The sequence below is a fragment of the Microtus pennsylvanicus genome, chromosome 4 (genome assembly GCF_037038515.1).
Source record: "Microtus pennsylvanicus isolate mMicPen1 chromosome 4, mMicPen1.hap1, whole genome shotgun sequence".
NCBI lineage: Eukaryota > Metazoa > Chordata > Mammalia > Rodentia > Cricetidae > Microtus > Microtus pennsylvanicus.
Window position 1 is genome coordinate 127264441 of NC_134582.1, and position 23826 is coordinate 127288266.

Here is a 23826-nt window from a genome sequence, read left to right on the forward strand (position 1 = left end):
AGATATGAATTCTGTCAAGTTAAAATCAACATTGCAGCCTGTCAACTATTGTGATTTGTTAAACTTAGAGTTGTGGAGAGTAAACAAATATTTCTAGCCTGCTAAATCAAAACAAAATGCAGCAGAAACACTTCCTCCAGGTTATGCTGCTCCCTAAAATTTAATAGACATTTCTTTGGGTTGTTAAGATTTTAAGAACAGGGTCTTTTCATTTTTGTCTCTTCGATAGTTACTTTAGTGAACAGCACATGATATTTATGAAAACAAATTATCCCTTTAAGGTAAACTTAATAACTTGTCACCTTCTTTCCTATTCCAGTTGTTGGTTTGAGAGTATAACCTGTGTGTTTGGGGGGGCTGGGAGACAGCTCAGTCAATAAAGTGTTTCCTATTTTTATAGGAATGAGTTTTTATGGGCATGAGTTCAGTCCCCAGCACACAGTAAAAAGGCAGGCATGGCAGTCCCAGCACTAGAGAGGTAAAGACAGGAGGATCGGGGCCTTACTTGTCAGCCAGTCTAGCTGAATCTGTGAACTTCAGGTCCAGTGAGATAGTCTATTTCAAGAAATAAGGTGGGAGCCAGGCTGTGGTGGCACACGCCTGTAATCCCAGCATTCGGGAGGTAGAAGAAGGTGGATCTCTGTGAGTCCAAAGCCAACCTGGTCCACAGAGTGAGTTCCAGGACAGACTCCAAAGCTATACAGAAAAACCCTGTCTCAAAAAAAAACCAAAAAAGTGGGGTGGGGAGTGGTGGAGGAAGATGTGGGACTTCAAGGTGACTTGAAGGAGGAGATGCATCCCTTTCTTCATTTTTTTTAGAATCTGTCTTTGTATGTATCAGTCAGAATTATGAACCAGGATAGAAGTGTTTAGTGTCCCCGCACCTCATAGCAGGCTTTCATTGGACTGTGATTTGGCATGTAGTATTAGTTTTGATACATTGCGGGTCATGGCGCAAGCCATTGCTCCTGTTTAATCAGGTAGTGATGAGGGAAACCAGTCCCTGGTGTAGAGTTGCTGAGCTAGGATGCTCCCTCATTAGATGCTAAGTGTACTTTTGACATATTGTCACACCCTCAAGAATGAGCCAGTGTATGACAATCAGATAGCTGTGTGTGATAGTTCATATCTATAGCCAAGTTCCACAGGAAACCGAGCCCAGGAGTTCAAGACCAGTGTGGACAGCATTGAGAGATTTTATTTGTATGTGTCTGAGTGCTTTGCCTGTGTGTATGTCTGTGTGCCTGGTGCCTGAGGAGGCTGCGAGAGGACATTGGCTCTCCTAGAACTGGAATTACAGGCAATTGTGAGCCACTATGTGGATGTTAGGAAATGAACCCAGGTCCTCTGGAAGAACAGCCAGTGCTCTTAACCCCTGAGCTATGTTTCTAGCCCAGTTGGCTTATAGTATTTTCAAACCAATAAACTGGGTTTTTTGGAACATGACCCCATCACAACTCACAGAGCAAGTATACTTACAGAGAAGGTAGATAAAAGTAACTAAGAAGCCGGGCGATGGTGGCGCACGCCTTTAATCCCAGCACTAGGGAGGCAGAGGCAGGCGGATCTCTGTGAGTTCGAGACCAGCCTGGTCTACAAGAGTTAGTTCCAGGACAGATCCCAAAAGCTACAGAGAAACTCTGTCTCGAAAAACCAAAAAAAAAAAAAAAAAAAAAGTAACTAAGAGTTGAAGACAAATTGATTGAGTTACTTTCTAGAAGGTTGAAAAGAGGTGAATAAAATGGCTATAAGGAACTCAAGTCGGGAGTACTTTTTGTTTTATTTTTAAGCATTTGATGGTCTCATTGTTGAGGTAAAGTTCAGAAAGGAGGAATTAGGTAACAGAGCCAGGACCTGGGAGGAACAGAAAGAAGTGAGGGATTGAGAAAGAGTGGGCATGCCAGTGTTGGAGAGGAAGAGAGGGGAAGGAGGAAGTGAGAGCAGAGAGAGATGCATGCCTGGCATGCCTGGGCTAACATGCATTCATAACACACATCAACCTAAAACCTGAAGTCAGAATGCACACACATCCAGCAGGTGAGCTAAGCATGATCCACCCACCATGCTCGAAGATAATCCAGTGACATTTTTATGTTCGCCATTTAGTTCTTATCTCTATAAATCACATTTTCTAGCTGTAATTAGAAATTATATAATTTCTGTGTGTGTGTGTGTGTGTGTGTGTGTGTGTGTTTGTGTATACGTGTTTGTGTTCTAGTTTGGTTTCTATTGCTTGATAAACGCCATGACCAAAAGCAACTTGAGGAAGAAAGCCTTACATGTCCCAGCTATAGTCCATCATGGAGGGAAACTGAGGCTTGTTAACAGCCTGTTCCCGTGGTTTGCTCATTGTCTAGGCCCACCTGTCCAGGGACAGTGCCACCCACAGTGGGATAGTCCCACCTAAATCAATTAGTAATTAAGAAAATGCCTCACAGATATGGCCACAGGTCAGTCCAATACGGACAGTTTCTTAATTGAGGTTGCCTCTTCTAAGGTGACTCTAGTTTATATTACATTGACAAAAACTACCCAGCACATTGTGTGTGTGTGTGTGTGTGTGTGTGTGTGTGTGTGTGTGTGTGTGAGAGAGAGAGAGAGAGAGAGAGAGAGAGAGAGAGAGAGAGAGAGAGAGAGAGAGAGAGAGAAAGAGAGAGAGCGAGAGCATGCTTACATGTACATGTGCAGACCCGAGAACAAGCTTGGGTGTTGTCTCTGAAGTGCCACCCAAATCTCCTTTCTTGAGATGTGATCTCTCACTGGCTAAGTACGCCAGGCTGACTAACCAGGGAGCTCCAGGAGGCACTTGTCTCTACCACCTCAGCTCTAGGATTGCAAACGCCTAGGTTTTTTTTTTTTTTTTTGTTTTGTTTTGTTTTTAAAAACCAGGGATAACTCAGGTCCTTGTGCATGGTAACACTCTACTGACTGAGCTATCTCGCAAGCCCTCTGGAGTTGTTGATTTGTTAAAGGTTTTGTTGAAATACAACTCAGAATCTGACCTTTGAGTGTGTATAATAGTTCAGCAATGAGACCCACCACTGTTTGGTTTCAGAAGACTTTCATCTCCTCAAAGGAAACGCTGTTAACTCTCAGCACCTGTCTCCCATTCATCCTCCCTCTAATTGCTGGCAGCTGCTAGTCAATTGACTGTTTTAATGGATTTGTCTGTCTCAAGGAAGCTCATGTACATAGGTGGTGTAGGAGGCCCTTCTGTATTTGTGTTGTTTTCATTGGTTATTAAAGAAATTGCCTTGGCCTAGTCGATAGGGCGGAACTCAGGTAGGCGGGGAAGACAGAACTGAATGCTGGAAAGGACAGACAGGCAGATGCCATGGTTCTCCTGCCCGAGAGGAATGCTGGTTAGACTCATGCCAGTAAGCCACAGTCAAGTGGCGATACACATTAATGGAGATGGGTTAAACTAATATGTGAGAGTTAGCCAATAAGAGGCTAGAGATAATGAGCCAGGCAGTAATTTAATTAATACAATTTTCTGTGTAGTTATTTCGGGGGTTAAGGTAGCCAGGTAACAGGATGCAGTTGGCTCTTCCTACTACACGCAGGCTGATATATTCCCTTCTATGACATTAATTTGACATATTATTAGTATTTTCAAGGCCTATGTATGCTGTCATGTATGTCAGTACTTCATTGCTTTTCATTGCCAAAAATTATTCCATGGAGATGTAACATTAAAAAATTGAAAAAAAGAAAAGTTGGAACAAGATGAGTATGGTGGCTCATGCCTACGATCCTAGGAATCTAGAAGGTAAAACATGAGGATCCCCATGAGTTTGAGGCCAGTTACGTAACAGGTTCAAGACCATCTTGGGCTGCAGAGTGAGACCTTATCTCAAAAAAACATTCTGAAACAAATAGAGAATTATATTTTAAATTGTATATATAAAAGAATGTTTTCCCCTTCCTAAGCCATTTGAGAGCAAACTGCCAACGTAACACTCGCAATTTGTGTTTGCTTCAATCAAAGGCATCCTCCTGCATCACTCAGCATAGCCAGTGACATTTTTTCTCCCATCTTTCTCAAGTGCACTCTAGAATCTTGCTGCATTGACTCTCAGCAGGGCGCTTCTTTCCACTCCTCAATGATGAAATAGTTTCTGCTTTGTCAATCTCACCACGATGACTCTTTTGGTCTCTACAAATCAGATGTTACAGCAACAGTCTAACCAAAGGTAGACCTTCATGCTATAACTTTTCCATCTTTGTTTTATGATATCTTTGAAAAATGTGGCAGTTTTATTTTCTGGTTAAATGTGTATCATATGAGAAGAATTGCTTATTCTCGAAATTTTTTATTACATTTTTGTGGGGAGGGGCGGGGACGTGACACGGCAACTTTCAGGAGTCTGTTCTCTCATCTTCTGGGTTCCAGCGATTGAACTCAGGTTCTGAGGCTTAGTGATACCTTCTTAACTATCTTGCTATCCCCCCAAATAGCTCTCTTCCCCTCCTTTTTCCCATTATTTTTCAGTAGTGGTGCTGGGTTTTGAACCCAGGACCTTGTGAATGCTATGCAAGTACTCTACCACTGTGCCATTTCCTAGCCCTGTACAACTTATTCTTGAAGAAATTCTTGAATGACTCTATTCCAATGTCTTCTCCTCTTTGTCCTGACTTTCTCCAAGTGTGCCAGTGATACTGAGCAGTAGGTCTCCTTTTGCAAAGAAAAGGTGATGAGTGAGAGCCATGCTCCCTTCCACGCCCTCCTCCTCTTGAGAGGTTTGTATCCTTGTGATGCTTTACTTTTGCTGACTTCTCCCAGATGTCTCAGGCACATCAGTGTCTGATTCTCTTCCTCGCTCTTAGGTTAGCAACAGCCCGCTGTCAGAAGAGGCTGTCCTGGGGTTTGAATATGGAATGAGCATTGAGAGCCCAAAGTTGCTGCCCCTCTGGGAAGCTCAGTTTGGTGATTTCTTCAATGGAGCCCAGATCATCTTTGACACATTCATCTCTGGAGGTTGGTGTTAGTGAGTGGCTGGGTGGTGGGTGGGCCCAGTCTCATATCGTAAGTTAAAGGGAAGTGGCCATCACTGCCTCTGAGACTCTCTGTACCACACCATCTCCAGAGAGCTTGGGGGATTTCCCTGTTATCTACAGGCAGTGACAGCCTTTGGGCAAACAGCTTAGTGAGCTTCTGGGAAGAGTATCTTGGCTTTCTGTCAGCTTTTCATTGTCCCCCACCTCCCAAGGACTGCGTCTAGCTGCAGGCAGCTCCTAGGTTATGTGGTCTGCACCCGCTCTTGGAGTGTTGAGCAGCATGATTAGCCAGCATTCTGAGGTGACATAGTGACACTTTATGGTTGAGATTGATGATTTGCCTGAACATCTGAAATGTGTTAGAAGAAAGAAGAATGCATGAAGAATCTGGATTTTGACTTGTCCAGAAACTATTTGTGTGTGTTCGTGTGTGTTCATGTGTGTGCAAGTGTACATGAATATGTATGTAGTTTCATATGGAGGTCAGGAGTCAACCTCAAGTGTTACTTTTCAGGAGCTGTCTACCTTGGCTTTTGAGACAGAGTCTCCCGCTGGGACCTGGAACTCACCAGTCAGGCTAAGATGATTGGCCAGCAAGCTTCAGGGATCCCTCTCTCTGCTTCACTAGCATCAGGGTTACGAGTGTGCACCATGCCTGGCTTTTTATGTGATTGCGGAGGATTGAACTCAGGTCCTTATATTCGCACAGCAAGTATTTTACAAACTGAGCTATCCTCCCTGTTCCCAGGGACTACTGTCGAATGTCTACTGCTCTCTGTTTGAGGATAGTGACCAGTGTTGTCCGTTGTGCTATGAGCATGGCAGGAGTTGCTTGTCTTTGCTAACAGTCGTTACATAATGAAATCAGAGTGCCACGTGTTGTCTGAGACACTGGTACATTTACCACTGAATTGGTCTTCTAGTCACTTGAGCCCAAAGCATCTGCTAGCACAGGGTTTCACACATTCAGATGGGTATTTCCATCCAAGTATAGTAATCAGTGCTAGATGAGATAATGAAAGTGGTTTGGAGGCTCGGGAACCACACTAGCATTTTGTTCCATTCCCCAAGTCGTGTCAGGTTATTTTGTTCTGCTTCTTAGGGAAATCTCTATCTTGTGTTTTCAGGAGAGGCCAAGTGGCTCCTGCAGAGTGGCATTGTCGTCCTCCTTCCACATGGCTATGATGGGGCTGGACCTGACCACTCATCTTGTCGAATAGAGCGGTTCTTGCAGGTATGTAAAATGCCACTGGAGTCTAAAAAATGTTTTCCTGTTTCCCTAGGCTCTTCCCCATTCCATACACTACCTCCTGTAGCTAGCTTCATGGGCACTTCAACTGCAAGATACTGTAGCTGAGTGAAGCCAACTCACTGCAATGCGACTATTCCTTGGAGTGCAATGTCTCAGCTTCTACATAATACCACAGTTTCTGGGAGATAAAAGAAATTCAAGTGTTTCTGTCAAACGTGGTTGTGCATGCCTGTGATTTGAGCTCTTAGAAGACTGAGGAAGAATGATTTCCTTCAGTTTTAGACTACCGTGGGGACATATGGGAAGATACAGTCTCAATAAAATAAAATAAAATAAAAAAATAAATTTAAAAATGGGGATAGGAGACAGGTTAGAGCAATAGCTTAGTAAAATACTTGTTGCCCTAGCACAAGGACCTGAATTTGATCTCCAACATCCATATTTAAAAACCAGGCTTGGGAGTGGGGGCCTTGGCTTTTTATTTTCTTTTTGTTTTTTTGAGACAGGATTTCTTTGTATAGTCCTAGTATCCTGGAACTCACCTTGCAGACCATGCTGGTCTGGAACTCACAGAGATCCTCCTGCCTCTGCCACCAAAGTTCTGGGATTAAAGGTGTGCCCTACTACAGTCCTGCCCAGTGAAAGCCAGGTTCGTACTAACAGAGTTGGTGAGGCAGGAGATTGGAGGACCCTTGGTGCTCACTGCCAGCCAGCCTAGCCCAATCAGGATGCTGCAGACCAAGTGAAACCTTGTTTGAAAAAACTAGGTGGGTGCCACTTGAGGAAAGATCCTCCAGGATTTAATTCTGTCCTAAATGCTTACACACAAACACATCAAACACATGTATGCACACCCATGTACACATGTTCACCCGCATGAATACACACACATTCACAGACACAGAATGATTGATTTCAGGCTGGAGCTGCAGCGCAGCGATAGAGTACTTACCTAACATGTGAGTGGCCCTGAGTTCCATTCCTTGCACTAGACACATGACTGGGGGTCTGGGGAGAGGGAGAGGAGCAGGAGGGGGTGCTGGGGAGGTAGAGACTGGTGGAGCCCTGGAGGTCACTGGCCAGTTACTCCAGCCCAAGTGTGAGATCCAAATTCAGTGAGAAACTCTGTTTTAAAAAATAAAGTGGAAAGTGACTTAGGAGATCACCCAATGTTGACCTCTGGCCTTTACATGCACACGAATGCATATGCACCACACGTGTACATACACAGAGAGAGAGAGAGAGAGAGAGAGAGAGAGAGAGAGAGAGAGAAGGAGGGAGGGAAGGAGGGAGGGAGGGAGAGGGAGAGGGAGAGGGAGAGGGAGAGGAGAGAGAGAGAGAGAGAGAGAGAGAGAGAGAGAGAGAGAGAGAGAGAGAGAAACATGAACAACAAAAGAGTGAGCTAGAAAAATAGAAAAGGTGACCAGAAAGGGGGATGCACAAAATGGAGCTTATGGAGAAAATCCTGTTGATTATATCAAGAATATTATCTTGCGCCACAATCTGTATGTGCTTTCCCAAAATTTGTTCATTGAATTATACCCCTCATCCAAAGCCAGGTGAGGAAATTAGGTTGCGAGGCCTGTGATAAGTGATGAAGTCGTAAACATAGAGCTCTTAGGGCTGGGAATGTACTAAGGAGCCTTCTAGCTGCATACTTGCTCTTCACTCCATGTACAAACATGGGAGAAGACACCATGTGTGAGTCAGGGAATGGGCCCTGATCAAACACCAAATTTTCTCTGTGATCTTGGACTTTTCAGCCTCCATAAACGTGAGAAATAAATGTATGTTGTTCCTAAGTAACCTGGACTTAACCAGGAATGGTTGGACATACCTATAATCCCAATGTGTGGGAGATAGAGACAGGAGGATTGGGAGTTCAAAGCCATCGTTGACTATTTGGTAAGTCTGAGGCCAACTGGGTTACATGAAATGCTGTCTTAAAACCATAACATAAACAACATTACCCAGTCTCATGGCCATTCTCTTTCGAACCACCATGGACTATTGGTGGCCATATATTCAGGGACTAGTTATGGTCCATGCTTTGTAGAAGTAGCTAGCATTGATAGCAGATGAGCAAAGGAGAGTGTTACAGCTTTTTTCAGATTTTTTTTTATTTTTATGTGTATGGGTGTTTTGTCTACATGTGTGCTTGTGAACAAAATGCATGCATTACCTGCAGAGGCTAGGAAAGGACATCGTATTCCTTGGAAATGTAATTACAGATTATTGTGGGCTACCATGTGAGTGCTGGGAATTGAACTTGGCTCCTCTGAAGGAGCAGTCGGTACTCTTAACTATTTGAGATATGTTGACATATCTCTAGCTCCCATGCCATAGTGTTATGGCTTTTAAGCTTTGAATGTCAAAAACTTCATCCCTGAGGATTTGACACCTTCTTTCTTATAATAATTGAAAATTATAGGCATGAGTGTTGGCACATGCCTTTGATGCCAGCATTCAGGAAGGCAGAGGAAGGCAAATTAGAAGCTAGCCAGGGTCTACAGATAGGACAGCCAGAGCCACTCAGTAAAAAACCAACAAATTGACACTTGTGGGTTTAAATCTTTATTGCCATGACTTCATATACTGCCATAGTGGTTATCTCAAGTCCTTTGTTTATTTTAATTATTTTATTTTCAGCCTTATGAAAAGATTCACATCTATAAATAACTTAGAAGAGTCTTTGGCTGGGTCGTGGTGGTGCACGCCTTTAATCCCAGCACTTGGGGGGGCAGAGACAGGTGGCTCTCTGTGAGTTTGGGGCCAACCTTGTCTACAAGAGCTAGTTCCAGGACAGGCTCCAAAGCTACAGAGAAGCCCTGTCTCAATAAACCAAAAATAATAAAAGAAGAGACTTCGCTGCTCATGTAAATGCCTGCTATTTCTTCTGCTTTCTGTTTTCATTGTCTTCATGCCAAGCTCTCTGTGTCATTTATATTTTCAGCCTTGTCTATTCTTGACATTTCTTTTTTCTAAGATTTATTTATTATGTATACAGTGTTCCATGTGCCTACCATTATAGATGGCTGTGAGCCACAATGTGGTTGCTGGGAATTAGACTCAGGACCTCTGGAAGAGCAGCCAGTGCTCTTAACCTCCTAGCCATCTCTCCAGCTTCACATTTTTTAAACTTAATTTTATGTATATGAGTGTTTGCTTGTATATATATACGCGCTATGTGCATGCTTAGTGTCATGGAAGCCAGACGAGGGCAACAGACTTCCTGAAATGGAGTTATAGATGGTTGATAGCTGTCATGTATGTGCTGGAAACTGAGCCCATAGGAGGAGCAAATACTCTGAATCACCAAGGCCTCTTGCCAGTTGTTGTTCTTGGTACTTCTTGTTTACTTAAACCTCAGTAGTTTGAGTAGAGTTCTCACTTTGTGTTCTTAGTTTTATGCTCTTCATTATTGTCTGACTTTGTTCTGTTCTCTTTAAAACTCTGTCCTGGGCTCAGTAGGGAAAGTGCTTGGCTGTCATGCACTGAAACCCTGGGTTCAGTCCCTGTACTATACAAAACCAGGCATGGTTACTTGACACACGCCTGTAATCCCAACACTTGGGAGGTGGAAGCAGGAGAGTCAAACACTCAAGGCCATCCTCAGCTATTAGTGATTTTGAGGCAGCCTGAGCTATATGAGACTGTGTCATCCTCCCTAAAAACATAGCAACAACAACAACAACAACAACAAAAAACCCTCAAACTCTGTCCTTAGCCCACTGTGTTCCTTTATTTTCTTCATAAAGTTATTTGCCTACATGGCATTTGTGTTATCCCTGTGCTGTTTCGTTTCATCTTGTCTTGGTTACTTAGGCCTCTTCGAAGACCTTCTGTGTTTTCCAATCAAGAATGAATAAATATTTATTTATCCTGCACAGTGGATACAATATATTCTCTTACAACAGTAGTTGAGGATAGGTTCCAGAGTTTGGGTCCTGAGGCTGTAACTGGGAAAGAACTCTTTGATCTGGGTATTTTTCTGAGGTTCAGTAATTGCCCACAAATATCTCCTCCCTATGGGAGATGGATGCATGCCACTTCCATTAGGCTTCTGTAGGAGCTTCTTACTAGAGAAGACGGTGCCTTTGACATTTCCCAGGATGCTCCTTACTGCCTTTCTTCTGGGATAGTAGGGTTTTTTTTTCAATCCTCTTTCCATACCCACACTGCTTCCATATTAGGGTTGGGGCCAGCAGGATCTTCTGAGATTATTTTTTTGTTCTCAACCTTTTAACATACATCTTAAATTTTTTTTTTGAGACAGTGTCTTGTAGCCAAGGCTGACCTTGAACTCCCAACCTTTCAGACTCTCTTCTTCCAATTCCTGGGATTTCACCACACCTGGCTCAATCTGCATTTGTTTGTTCTTTTGTCCTGAAATGTGCACACTATGATTTTATTTCACCAAAAGTGTGAGATTCTGTTAGTGCTCCCTCTTACCGTCTTAATCTGATGATAACCAGAAGATTTGTGGGGGACAGAAAGATTTTTTGTTTTGTTTTTGAGACAGGGTTTCTCTGTGTGGTGCTGGCTGTCTTGAAACTAGTTCTGTAGACCAGACTGGCCCTAGATTTACAGAGACCTGTCTGCCTCTGCTTTTCGAGTGCTGGGATTAAAGGCATGTACCACCAACACCTGGCATAAAGATATTTTAATATAAGCTTAAATGAAGATAATAAGAAAAGGGGAGAGGCACTCAGAAGAAAGTAAGACACACCAGAGAATATGTGTGCCAAATAACTATTGCTCTTAACTTTATATGGGGGGTCGGGGGAGGATAGGAGCATAACAGCGAAGGATAGAGGATCCTTTATTATTTGTTTTTTGAGACAGGTTTTCATGTAGCTTGGGCTAGTCTCAAATTCAGTTGTTGCAGAGGGTGACCATGAACATCTTACTCTTTTGCCTCTACCTTCCATATCTATGTGTGGGTACTGGTTGCTCAAGAGAAAGGATATGTTTTTTTAAAAATTCTTTCCCAGGTGCCTTTTTCAAACAGCCTTGTCTGGAAGTAGCTTTGTTAGAAGTGAGTGGATGGAGACAACCCTCTGTCTCTTCTTTGGTTAATACTTTATAGGTCAGGGGAAATGCCTTCTAATACTTTTCTGATACACAACGGAGAGAAATATCTTATTAGCTAAAATCTGTGTGCTTCACTTTAGCCTTGGGCTGTGCTGGGACTAAGGCAGATGATCCCAGAGTGCCTGTGTTCTCTTCCCATTGCTCTCCTAGATGTGCGATAGTACAGAAGAAGGGGTGGACAGCGACACTGTGAACATGTTTGTGGTACACCCAACTACGCCCGCTCAGTATTTCCACTTGCTTAGAAGACAAATGATCCGGAATTTCAGAAAACCTCTCATTGTTGCTTCTCCCAAAGTGTTACTCAGGTACCCTGTAAGTAGAAAGAGCTATCTCATAAGGCCTTTTCCTTTCGTTAACTTTTTTATAGTCTATTTTCTCTGTGTTATGTATTTAATTGTATTTATTTTTTGTTAAGTTTTATTTGCTCTGTGTGTGTGTGTGTGTGTGTGTGCGCGCGCGCGCGCTATGTGTGCGTAAGAGCCCCCAGAGGCCAGAAGTGTTGGACTTAAAGGTGGTTATGAGCCAGTCAGTGTGGGTGCTGGTGTAAGCGGAGACTGCTTGTTTGTTTCCCGGTCATCTAGACCTGAATAATAACACAAAAACTATATTATTCATAACACTGTTTGGCCAATAGCTTAGGTGTATTTCTAGCTAGCTTGAAATTAATAGCTACATCTTGAATTAACTCATTTCTATTAATCTGTGTATTGCCACAAAGCTGTGTCTTACTAGGTAAGGTTCTGGCATCTTTCTCCTTTGGCAGCTACATGGTATCTCCTTGACTCTGCCTGCTACCTCTCTTTATCTCTGTTGAGATTTCCTGCCTTGCTATTTTCTGACCTGCCACAGGTCAAAGAAGCTTCTTTATTAACCCATGAAACATATTCATAGCATACAGAGGGGAATCCCACATCATACCGGGACTTGAGGTCAGGTGAGCAGCAAGTACTCTTATCCTCTGAGCTATCCCTAGCAGCTATGTTGTGGCTTTCTCTGTAGTTCCTTTCAACAATATTTTCGGGAGTCTTGAGAAATCACGGAAAATTCAAGAACAGTCGTACAATCCCTTTAGGACAGGTTGGTTTTTTATTTTGATTTTTTGGTGTGTGTATTTGTGTGTGTGTGCATGCATGCACACACATACGTGTTTTGTTCTTGTTTTTTTTTGTGAAAGGGCTCTTCTGATACAGATATTTTGAAATAGAAGCCTCAAGCCAAGTCAAAGTGTAAATTACTACAATGGTCAGCTTCTTCTGGGTGCGGAAGCAGAGGCAGGAGAATCTCTGAGTTCAAGGTCAACCTGGTCTTCATAGTGAGCTCCAGGCCATTATGAGCTGTGTAGTGAGACTGTCTCAGACAACAAACTAAAAAAAAACAACAACAAAGCTGTCTTATGGTATGGACAAGGCAAGCTCTTATCATTCAGTTTGGTGCACACAAAACTGTACCCTGGAGAACACTGTGTTCTTGAGCATGCTTGAGTGTGGTTCTGTGCCAAAGTTCTAGAACTGTTTCTCTAAGATCTGCTTGCAGAAACAGCTGTAGCTCTTCTCTATTGTTCTTGTGGGTATGGCTGTTTTTCTCTTTTAGGCAGCTGTGTCAACTCTTCAGGAAATGGCCCCAGGAACAGCATTCAAACCTGTCATTGGCGATTCATCAGTAGATCCAAAAAAGTAATTTGGTGTTTCTCTGTCTCCTACTTTGGGCAGGGGTTTTAATAAGTGAACAAAATTTCTTATATCCTGTTATAAATTGTGTGTGTGACTGAATACACTGCCTTACCATGCTTAATACTGCTGAGCTACATCTCAGCCCCTTTATAGCTATGTTTTAAGGGGAGTGTGTATGAAAGAGTGAATTCTGGGGACAGCTGGCACAGAAAGAGAATTGTAGGTGACTGAACCCAGCAGCAGAGCCCCAAGCAGCTTTATTGCAACACATTGAAATCGAGTCTCTTCTCTCTTCTGACACAATTCTTAAGGATGTTTTGCTCCACACTGATACCTGCTTTGTTCCCAACAGCGTTAAAACCCTCATATTTTGCTGTGGTAAACATTTTTATGCCCTGCTGAAGCAAAGAGAATCTCTGGGGGCCAAGAAGCATGACTTTGCCATCATTCGAGTAGAGGAACTCTGCCCTTTCCCGCTGGATTCATTACAACAAGAGATGAGCAAATACAAACATGTTAAAGGTAAAGGCTTTTTTCTTTCTTTTTTCTCTTTTTGGTTTTTCAAGACAGGGTTTCTCTGTAGCTTTGGAATTTGTCTTGGAACTAGCTCTCTAGACCAGGCTGGCCTCAAACTCACAGAGATCCACCTGTCTCTGTCTCCTGAGTACTGGGATAAAAAAAGGCGTGCATTATCACTACCCACCAAGCTAAAGCCTTTTGTTTGTAGTTGGTTGTTTTATTTGCCCTTTGCTATTTGGGGTCCTACCACCTAGTTGCCAAATAAATTACATGGAGACTTATTCTTACTTATGAATGCACAGCCTAGTCAACTTTTCTTAAATTTTTCTATCCACCTTTTGCCTTGGTGCTTTTATCTTTCTCTATTTTATATAGCTTTCTTTACTTCTTACTCTGTGGCTTGCTGTGTAGCTGAGTGGCTGGCCCCTGATGTCCTCCTCTCCTTCTCCTTTGGCTCCCCAATCTCTCTTTCCAGATTTCTCCTCCTATTTATTTTCTCCCTCTGCCAGCTCTGCCTATCCTTTCTCCTGCCTAGCTATTGGCTGTTCACCTCTTTATTAGACCAATTAGGTATTTTAGACAGCTAAAGTAATATAACTTCACAGAGTTAAACAAATGCAACATAAAAGAATACAACACATCTTTGCATCATTAAACAAATGTTCCACAGCATAAACTAATGCAACACATCTTCAACTAATATTCCACAACACTTGTTCCTGTTAGGGAAACCTGTTCACACCATTTCAGATGGAAAGAGGTGGGGGAAGTGAAAGGCACTAGAAAGTCAAATCTCATGGAATCTGAGGATATGTTTTGAAGTACCTACCACTAGGGCCATGTCTGTCTTGGTGTTCCACTATGATCTAAACATAATTTCTTGAAAATTTGTGGGTCATTAGTGCTGTCCCATCATATGTGATAATTGCAATATAATTGTAAATGATAAAGCACTTTCAGTACTTAGGTTGGAAAATTTGATATCGGTATGCACCTGAGAGAAATTAAGTGATTACAAACCTAAATGTACCTGTAACAATGTTAGGAGAAAACCTCTATGAGCTTGGTTAGATAGAAAGATTTTAGTTGTGTCATCAAAAATTTGGCTTAATCAGCATGAGAAACTTTCATTGTAAAAATTATTGTAGGGGCTGGAGAGATGGCTCGGTGGTTAAGAGCACTGGATGCTCTTCTGAAGTTATCTGGCTCAGTTCTCAGCACTAGTGCTGGGTAGTACTTAATATGCTTAATGACTCTAGCTTCAAGGGATCTGACATTTTCTTTTGGCCTCGGAGGGCTCGAGGCACATATGTGGTGCCCAGAAATACATGCAGTCCAAATACCCCTCCCCCCAAAATATTTAAAGTGTAAAACAAAACAACCCCTCCCCAATAAACCGAGCATGCAAAGCAAAGCAAGTGGAACCCTCTCTCACCACTGCTGGGATTGTAAGTGTTTGCAACTACTCTGGAAGATGGTTTCTTACTACATGAACCCTAGTTTACCTTGTAACCCAGAATTCCCACTGCTGGTTTACCCAGAAAATGAAAACAGGTTCACAGGAAAATCTGCATACAGGTATTTTTAGCAGCTGCATTTGTTTTTTTTTTTTGTTTTTAGTAGCTTTATTTGTAATTGCCTCAAGCTTGGAATAATCAAATTGTTCTTCGCCTAGGCAATGAATAAACACAGTTACCCTGTAGCAAGAAATGTGTATATTATCATACTCAATAAAGCAGGGCCTCAAGGATGCTAAAGGCAACCAGGCTAGCTCTGAACCTCTAGGAATGAACTGTTGCTATTCACAAGAACTTGGGTAAATCACAAATGTATTTTGACAATTCACATCATACCCAAAAGGCTACACACTGTATGACTCCATTTATATGGCATTTTGGTAAGATGAAACTTCACGGTAGACAAAAGGCTGATTCTTGCTAACATTTGGGGCTCAGAAGCATACTAACTGCAAACAATCAGGATGAAAGAAGTATTTTGAATCATGATTATTTTTTTTGATGAACACATAACTATGTACTTGCCAGAAAGGAAAAAAGAAAGAGGAAGGAAGGAAAGAAAGAAGGAAAGAAGGAAAGAAGGAAGGAGGAAGGAGGAAGGAGGAAAGGAAGGAAGAAATAACATTAGTAGCTAGAGAGATGGTTCAGGTGTTAACCCTTTCCAGTATCCACACTGGTGGCTCACAACCACCGGTAACTCCAGCTTCAAGGGATCCAGTGTTCTCTTCTGTCCTCATTGGGCACCTGTGCACAGGGCACACATTTATACAGACATGCATACATACACATACCTAATAAAAATTTAAGATGCTAACATGTTGGAAAAGCATTTAATTGAAGTTGAAAATTTATCTATTTTCCATCCATCCCTTTCTCTACTCCACTTCTTGGTATATAAGTTATATATTAGGTGTTGAAGTCAATTTTTTCTTTTTGTAGATATCATTTGGAGTCAGGAGGAGCCTCAGAACATGGGTCCATGGTTTTTTGTTTCTCCAAGGTTTGAAAAACAGCTGGCCTGCAAGGTGAGTGTTTACTCTTCAATTTATATTTGTTCATATTCTCTCTCTCTTGTTTCTCTTGGAGTAACAACGTAAGGGTTTTTATTCTCAGCTTCCTCATTTGTTTAAAGATAAAGTGAAATTAAAACCTCTCTTTTTCAGCTGGTCATGGTGGTGCATGCCTATATTAGGAGGTTGGGGTCACTTGAGTTTATGAGTTTGACATCAGGCAACATAGTCAGATCCTGATACATGCGAGAGGAAGAGGAAATAAAAAGAGAAATCTAGTTTTAGATTATTCCTTTGGAGGAAAATGTTGAGTTTGTGGAGCTGTCTATGTATTAAGATTACAGGGGTGAGTATTCCTTATTCAGAATGGTCAGAACCAGAAGTGTTTCAGATATGTGAGGTTTTCAGATTTTGGAGTATTTACGTACACTTCCTAGGCTGAGAAGCCTTAAAAAAATTCCAAAATCTGAAATGCTTCAAAACCCAAGACCTTTTAATAACTATCTGGAGAATTTGGTTTGAGGATGCTCAACCTGTAATATTATGCTAAAAGTGTGCTTGTATCCCAGAAAAACGATGAACTTTGTATGTCGTTACTTTTCTTACTATTTCCTCACCATATCTTGTCCAAGTGCCAGAGAAAGATACTGATGAGTAATTTTTTTTCAGTTTTGTGCCAGAGATACCCAGTTAGCACTTATTCCGGCCATGTTTATAATGCTGTTAGACTGTACATCTTTACCTTTCTCAGGAAAGGAGAGACAATAAGAATAGTTGTACTTCTGTTTATCTGTTTATTCTGTGTGCAGTAGAATGTAGTTCCCTCATTTAGTATGAGTTTGCTATGATAAGATCATTTTTACGTGAAATACATCTAGTTAAAGAAACTATAGCTAAGATCAAAAGATAAGTTTTTTTTATCTTATCATGTTTGGAATTCAGGGGTAGATATTTTATTCTAATCTGTTCTCTGTAGTTCAGTATTTCTTCTGACCTTGAACAAGCTAACAGAGAATATATGGAACTTTTTGGTGGAACTGAACAGAACTCCAGTGCACTCAAAATGTCATTTGGTTTCTTCTTTGCTCCCATGACAGCTCCGTCTTGTAAGCCGGCCCCCTTTACCAGCACCTGCAGTAGGAATTGGCACCATGCACCAGCAGCAGCATGAAGACATCCTCACCAAGACCTTTGCTTCATAATGTGCTTTGAGAAAAACAGGATTGCCTTTTAAGCAAAGTGCTGTAAAGGTGAACCTGCTTCTTCCACCCTTTCTCTTTCCCCCAGCTAGCACGGAAGCCCATGGAGTGATTTGGACAAATGACTCTGATATGAGACTGAATTGAGACTGAATTGGACAAATGACTCTGGAATAAGTGGAATAAGCAGGAAATGATTTTAGAAGTAATGAAAGAGATGGTAGATTATTATCCTTTGCAGGACAATAGTGTTTATTGTGCTTTGGTTAGATATGAATGAACTGGAAAAGGAGGTCATTAACCAGATGTATTCAGACTCCACTGTAACTGACCATAAATGAGCAAGGAAAGTTCTTTGGCTAAAACATGGGGCTGTATATAGGCAGTGTATAGGCAGCCCGAACATGACCACTTAATTGTTTAGTGCACATAACTTATCTTCATTTCCCCCTTTTTAAAAGCCCTCTGAACAGCAATATTTTTGTTTTAAGACATCTCTGAGCCACTCTACGAAATGTTCCACCCAGTACCAGTAGAATTAGATCATTCCGGATTTGTGCTCTTTCAGGATTTATCCATTATCATGAAAAGTAAATCCTGTTAAATACAACTTTCTGATTGTGTGATCTTCTAGCACTGTGCTGAGACACAAACAGTTGTTGTCCTGTTGTCCAGGCTGGCCTCATCCTCACTGTAGAGCAGAGGATCACTGACTGAACTTCTGCTCTTTCTGCCTCTACCTCATGAGTGCTGGGACTCCTCACTTGTGCGGTCATGCCTAGTTAATACTGGTGATGAGGGAGGACTCTACCAACTGAGCTGCAGCCCTGGCCTCTAATGACTTTTAAATTATGAAGTGTTAGCTGTATTAAAACTGGCTGGTGCTTTATTTTATCATTAATTCCCCCCCCCCCATTATATTGCTTTGACATTTCTAACTTTTAAACTATCTTTGGTGTCTGATGGGTGGTTTTTAGTATCAGGCTAATCATTTTTGTCTCTAAAAGTTCCAAGTACAACTATGATGTATGTTCGTCCTGTAAAGGACATTAATTTTTTAGCTACCTTCCCAAATCCAGGTCCTTGGGGTTCCTTAGAGTCACCAAGTGACCCACTCCACTTGGAGTTAAGCCTAATGTTGGAACCAAATCGAAACAGTAGCTGTGTGGCTTCATTTGAACTGGTTCTGAGGAGCATCTGCCATGTACCATTTTGCTTTATAATACTGTTTTTCTAAAAGATCATGGGGGCATATGACAGGTTGGAATGCGTCTATTCCCTGTTGTCTTTGACCATCAATGGGCGGTGTCTTAAATCATTAATGAATAGGCAGTTCTAGATTAGTAATAGGTTTGTAATGCATAACTTTTTGTTGGTTTTTGAGATAGGGTCTCACTATGTAGTTCTCACTGGCCTGGAACTCGGATCTCTCTGCCTTTGTTCCCTGAGTGCTGGAATTAAAGATGAACACCACCATGCCAGACTACAATTTACATTTTAAAATCATTCTTTAGTGTACTTATTTAACATTCCTGTAATATTTGCTTCTCTTTTTTCCTGTGACTTCCTACCCCCTTCCTTCCTGTCTTCCTTCCTTCCTTCCTTCCTTCCTTCCTTCCTTCCTTCCTTCCTTCCTTCCCTCTCTTTCTTTTGTTCATTCATTCTTCCTTCCTTTCTTTTTTTCTTTTCTCTGGATCTGGGTATCAGTTCTAGAGCCTTGTGTTTACTAGCTCCACCACCAAGCCTTTACCTCCCTTTTCTCTCTGTATTCCTCAGTCCTTTTTTTCTTGAATCAAGCCTTATAAATCTTGTAGCTTAGTACTACTTAAATAAATCAGTAAAGTTTCAAAGGCCTGTTGGATGAGAATAATAATGTATATTTAGGTAGAAAAAAGCATAATGTATCTTTATTCTCAGATCTCTTGGTTTCTTTTTTTTTTTTTTTTTTGGTTTTTCGAGACAGGGTTTCTCTGTAGCTTTGGAGCCTGTCCTGGAACTCGCTCTGTAGACCAGGCTGGTCTCGAACTCACAGAGATCCACCTGCCTCTGCCTCCCGAGTGCTGGGATTAAAGGCGTGCGCCACCATCGCCCGGCTGATCTCTTGGTTTCTTAAAGGATTTTAAAACTCTAGTTATAAAAATAAAATGGAAGTTAATATGTTTAAAAATATTTTTTTCGCCAGGCGGTGGTGGCACATGCCTTTAATCCCAGCACTCAAGAGGCAGAGGCAGGCGGATCTCTGTGAGTTCGAGACCAGCCTGGTCTACAAGAGCTAGTTCCAGGACAGGCTCCAAAACCACAGAGAAACCCTGTCTCGAAAAAACAAAAAAAAATATTTTTGTCACAGCAGGATAGTGGTGAATACCTTTAATCCCAGCATTCAGGAGGCAGAGGCAGGCAGATCTCTGAGTTCAAGGCCAGCCTGTTCTATAGATCAAGTTCCAGGACATCCAGGGCTACACAGAGAAACTCAGTCCTGAACCCCAAAAAAAGGAAGAAAAGGAAAAAGAATTGTCTTGCTCTTTCTGAATTTCTTCATAACAATGTACCTCACAAGTTTACTGTTTCTTGTTATGGTTTTACCTGCATGAGCCATAAAAGTGTCTTCCATTTCAACAACAGCCATATTTCGAATTGGTTTTCAGAAGGGACCATTTGAAGAATTTCAAGTCAAGCATATACTACTGTATTTTATTCTTCTTAAAAATGTGACATTAGTTTCTCATATGTGCTATCCATAATTATGCTTGTTTAATGTTCGCTGAGGAATAGAGCTTAAATTATGTAGTTAGTAAATTAAAATATCAACAATCATGGGAGAATTTCAATTTTGCTTGAAATGATACATTATTCTTAGTAAAATAAAATTTTCTACCTTGTAAGAATCGTTTTTGCTTTATTTTCCATATACTTCCTCTTCCTATTTTGAAATATGTTCGGAAATTAACTTTTCTAGTTTGCCTATATTATCTTGGAAGTTTTAGTACTTTAAAAAAGAGTAGTTTTATTTATGTGTGTATATGAGAGAGAGAGAGAGACAGAGAGTATGGAGTGCAGGTGCCTGCAGAGGCCATAGTTCCAGATCCCCTAGAACTAGAGTTGCACATAGCTGTCAGCAGCAGCCAGATGTGCAGGCTGGGAACTAAGTTTGAATTCTCCAGTTCCACTTTTAAGGTTCTTAAAATGGCGATACAAACAGTATTGCTTTTACAGAATGGAAGGAAAAGAGAGTTGACCAGGAAGGAAGTCACAGATTATGAATCAGTGCTTTTTAGTCTTGAAGTTCCAAAAGTTTTCTGTAAATTTCTCTTGGATGTACTGGCATGTTTAATTTTTATCTCAATTTCTTCCCAGAGAGTCCATTTTACATAAAATAAGCCTGTTTTGAGGGAAATTTGGACAAAACCAACAGAATACATACCACACCCTGTACAAATAACCCCTAAATGGCTCTATCATGTTTTTGTTTACTTCTGATAAAATGAAGCATAAAACCTACCAATTTCTTTAAATTACAAGACCTGTTAATTTAGAAATTTTTTAGTATTATTCACTATCTTCTCTTATTCATATGAAGCCAGATATATTGAACGAACATCAAAACATAAGAAACAACAATTTAAGAGTAAAAAGATATTTCATCAAGAAATATTTTTCTGGGTTCTTGTACATATAGCATTGTTTTTATTTTGCTTTAGAAGGCTTTGGTCCTTAACAAACTAGCAGTGTGTGAATTTAAAAAAAATTTTTTTTTCCCCTTTTAAGGCAGTGCTTCCCTGTATAACCCTTGGTGCCATGGAACTGGATGTGTCTGTCGCTCAGGCTGGTCTGATCTGCCTCCGCCTCCTGTGTGCTGGGATTAAAGAATGTGCCACCATGCCTGACAAGAGGGGCTTTTTTTTTAAATTTGTTTTTTATTTTATGCGTATGTTTGTCTTTCCTGTGTGTATGTATTGCATGTATGTATGTGTATGTATGTTTGTTTTTACTATGTGTATGTATTGCATGTATGTGTGTGTATCATGTGCATAGCAGGTCACTACAGGGGTTAGAAGAAAGCACTGGATACCCTGGGACTGGAGTTATTGATGGCTGTAAGCTACCATGTGGGTCCTGGGCACTTTTTACAGCTGATAAAACACCATGACCAAAAATCAACTTGAGGGGAAAGGGGTTTATTTCAGCCCACAGTTCCACATCACAGTCCATCATTGTAGGAAGTCAAAAACTGAACTGAACCTGGCAGAACCTGGAGGCAGAAACTGAAGCAGAAGTCCTGGAGGAGGATTTTTTTTTTTTGGCCTCTCATATATCCCATCTTGACCACAGTTTCCCCTCGCTCTTTGTTCCCCACCTCCTCTCTCCGCCTGATCCTTCCTCCCTCCAGTCTCACCTCAGAAAAGAGCAGGCCTTCTAGGGTCAGCCACCAGACGTGACATAATATGCTGCTATAAGACCAGGCACATACTATCACATCTAGGCTGGATGAGACAACCCAGCAGGAGGAAAAGGGTCTCATAATTCAGCAAAAGAGTCAGTGACCACCCCCGCTCATACTGTTAGGAGTCCCACAGGAACACCAAGTTACTCAGATATAACATGCATAGAACCTATCTCAGACCCCTTGAGTCCCGCTCAATTGATTCTGTGGGCTGTGTCCTCTTGGTGTCTCTGACTGCTCTAGTTCCTCCAATCCTTCCTTCTCTCCTGCAGGACTCCCTACTGTTTGCCTGTCTGACTCTGCAGCTGCTCCCATCAGTTGCCGGATGAAGTCTTTCTGGTCTCTTTGAGGAGGAATGCTTCTCAGTGGCTTTGTTCTCATGGTTTTCTCAGCCCGCTATCTTATAGTACCCAGTACCAGTTGTGGCACTACCCTCTGTGAGCTGTGGCCTCCCACATCACTCACTCATCAGTGTAGAAAATGCTGGACAGGCTTACCCTCAGGCTAATCTTATAGATCATTTTCTCACTTGAGCTTTCTTCTCAAATGACTCTAGCCAGTGTCAAGTTGACGTAAAGTCTAGCCAACAAAGACTGAGCCCAAGTCCAGGAGCAGTCAGTGCTCTTTACTGCGGAGCTATCTCTCCAACCCGAGAGATTTCTTGCTAAAACAATTTGAAGACTAAACGTAGAACGATATTCCTGCTAGACATAGAGTAGGTAGCATATCAGTCAAGAAGTTCTGGGTAGCGTGTAGAAAGTCCAGAAAGACCCAATAGCGGAGGCTTTATTCAAGTTAATCTGTGGAATCAATCTATTCCTGGGGTACAAGAGATTCTTGTCTCAAGAAAAGGGGGAGGAGGAACAGAGGTAGGGGTGGGGGGGAAGAAAAATAATGGCTGACAAAGCAGGATGAAATAAGGGTGAGTTCAAAGGATGGGAGATTACTCAAGATCTTCCAGCTTCGTCATGCCCGCCCCTAGAGATGCTGCCTTTTCTCTCTTCTCTCAGAACTTGAGCAGACCTTCCTGGCTGCCTCTACACACTGCAAAAAATGAGACTCTTTGCCAGTGGCATTTCTTGGCGCTAAGCTACAATGTTGTGAGGAGTCCCAGTACACACTGGGAGACCAAATGGATGTGTCGATGCTCACAGTAAGCACTGATGGCCAGATCCGAGTGAGAGAGCCCCTGAGTTTTCCCAGCTGGCCACAAGAAGTGGGAAAACCCTTGCAGGCCCCTGCAAGACAACTCTAACAGTCCCCGCCCCCACTGCAGATGCTATCTTGTTTTCTTCTTGGCTATAGATCTGAACAGGTGAGCGCATCTTTGGACTTGATGATGACTGAGCATAGGATGTACCTGCGACTCAACTTGCTGCAGCAGACTTTAGAACAGATACTTGATTTCGGGGAGTGGCTTAAAGTTTGAGTAAGAAAAATTAATTTGACGGCCTTCTTGTGTCTAGTGTCTCATTTTAACTTCTATACCATACCCACATGAGGTGGCTGCTGTTATCCATATTTTGTCAAAGTAACCATCTAGGTTGATGGCCCAAAGGCATTCATGAGGATTAAATGTAGGGCTCGCTGATTTCTAACACTCTGTGTGTTTCTGTATTTTTTTTTACCACATGCTGTCCAAGAAAGCAAAAATTAGAGAGGCAGGAACCACCAGAGGGGTCAAAGAACTGACTTCCACAAACCCCTCAATCACAGGAGTCATAAAACCTTGATGTCTGTACTTGCGGCGGCGGGAGGGGGGGGGTTAGGCACATGATAGTAAACTGGAGAGTACTTTTTGTAGGCTATTGAATGCATAAGTGTGTCCCCAATTTTTACAAATCTCTTAGAAGTTACAGTTAAGATGGGACCGAAAGAAAAGACTGGTTCTGGCAGCTCAACCCCCCGGCCTTAGGGGACCAGCAGGATGCCTGGACTAGAAACCTAATCTGGGAAACCAACTCTGAAAAGGGAAACTCTGGGTCCCCCAAGGCCTCTGGGAGGCCATGGAACTGGGTAGGGCAATCAAGACACGCCCACTATGGCAGATAAGCCCCGCCTCCTGGCGTTCAGCCCCGCCCCTGCCGCCGCGCCAACGGTGACTATGGCAACGCGGTGGC

General features: G+C 42.0%; 1 protein-coding gene across 3 annotated transcripts in view; it reads left to right on the forward strand.

Moving 5' to 3' along the window:
* Dhtkd1 (dehydrogenase E1 and transketolase domain containing 1) overlaps positions 1–19192 on the forward strand; it is a 46874-nt gene extending 27682 nt beyond the window's left edge. Inside the window, exons 11-18 of one of the 3 annotated variants that reach the window (XR_012910411.1) lie at positions 4831–4981; positions 6129–6235; positions 11498–11662; positions 12941–13023; positions 13373–13542; positions 15996–16081; positions 17164–17373; positions 17414–19192. Coding sequence is in view for 2 of the 3 variants with exons in the window: in XM_075970421.1 (XP_075826536.1) it covers positions 4831–4981; positions 6129–6235; positions 11498–11662; positions 12941–13023; positions 13373–13542; positions 15996–16081; positions 17164–17268 (867 nt within the window). In the remaining variant the exon portion in view is untranslated. Of the gene's footprint in view, positions 1–4830; positions 4982–6128; positions 6236–11497; positions 11663–12940; positions 13024–13372; positions 13543–15995; positions 16082–17163 lie in introns of those variants that run through there. The other 2 variants (XM_075970421.1, XM_075970423.1) reach the window with 2 other exon arrangements.
* The last annotated feature ends 4634 nt before the right edge of the window (positions 19193–23826 follow it).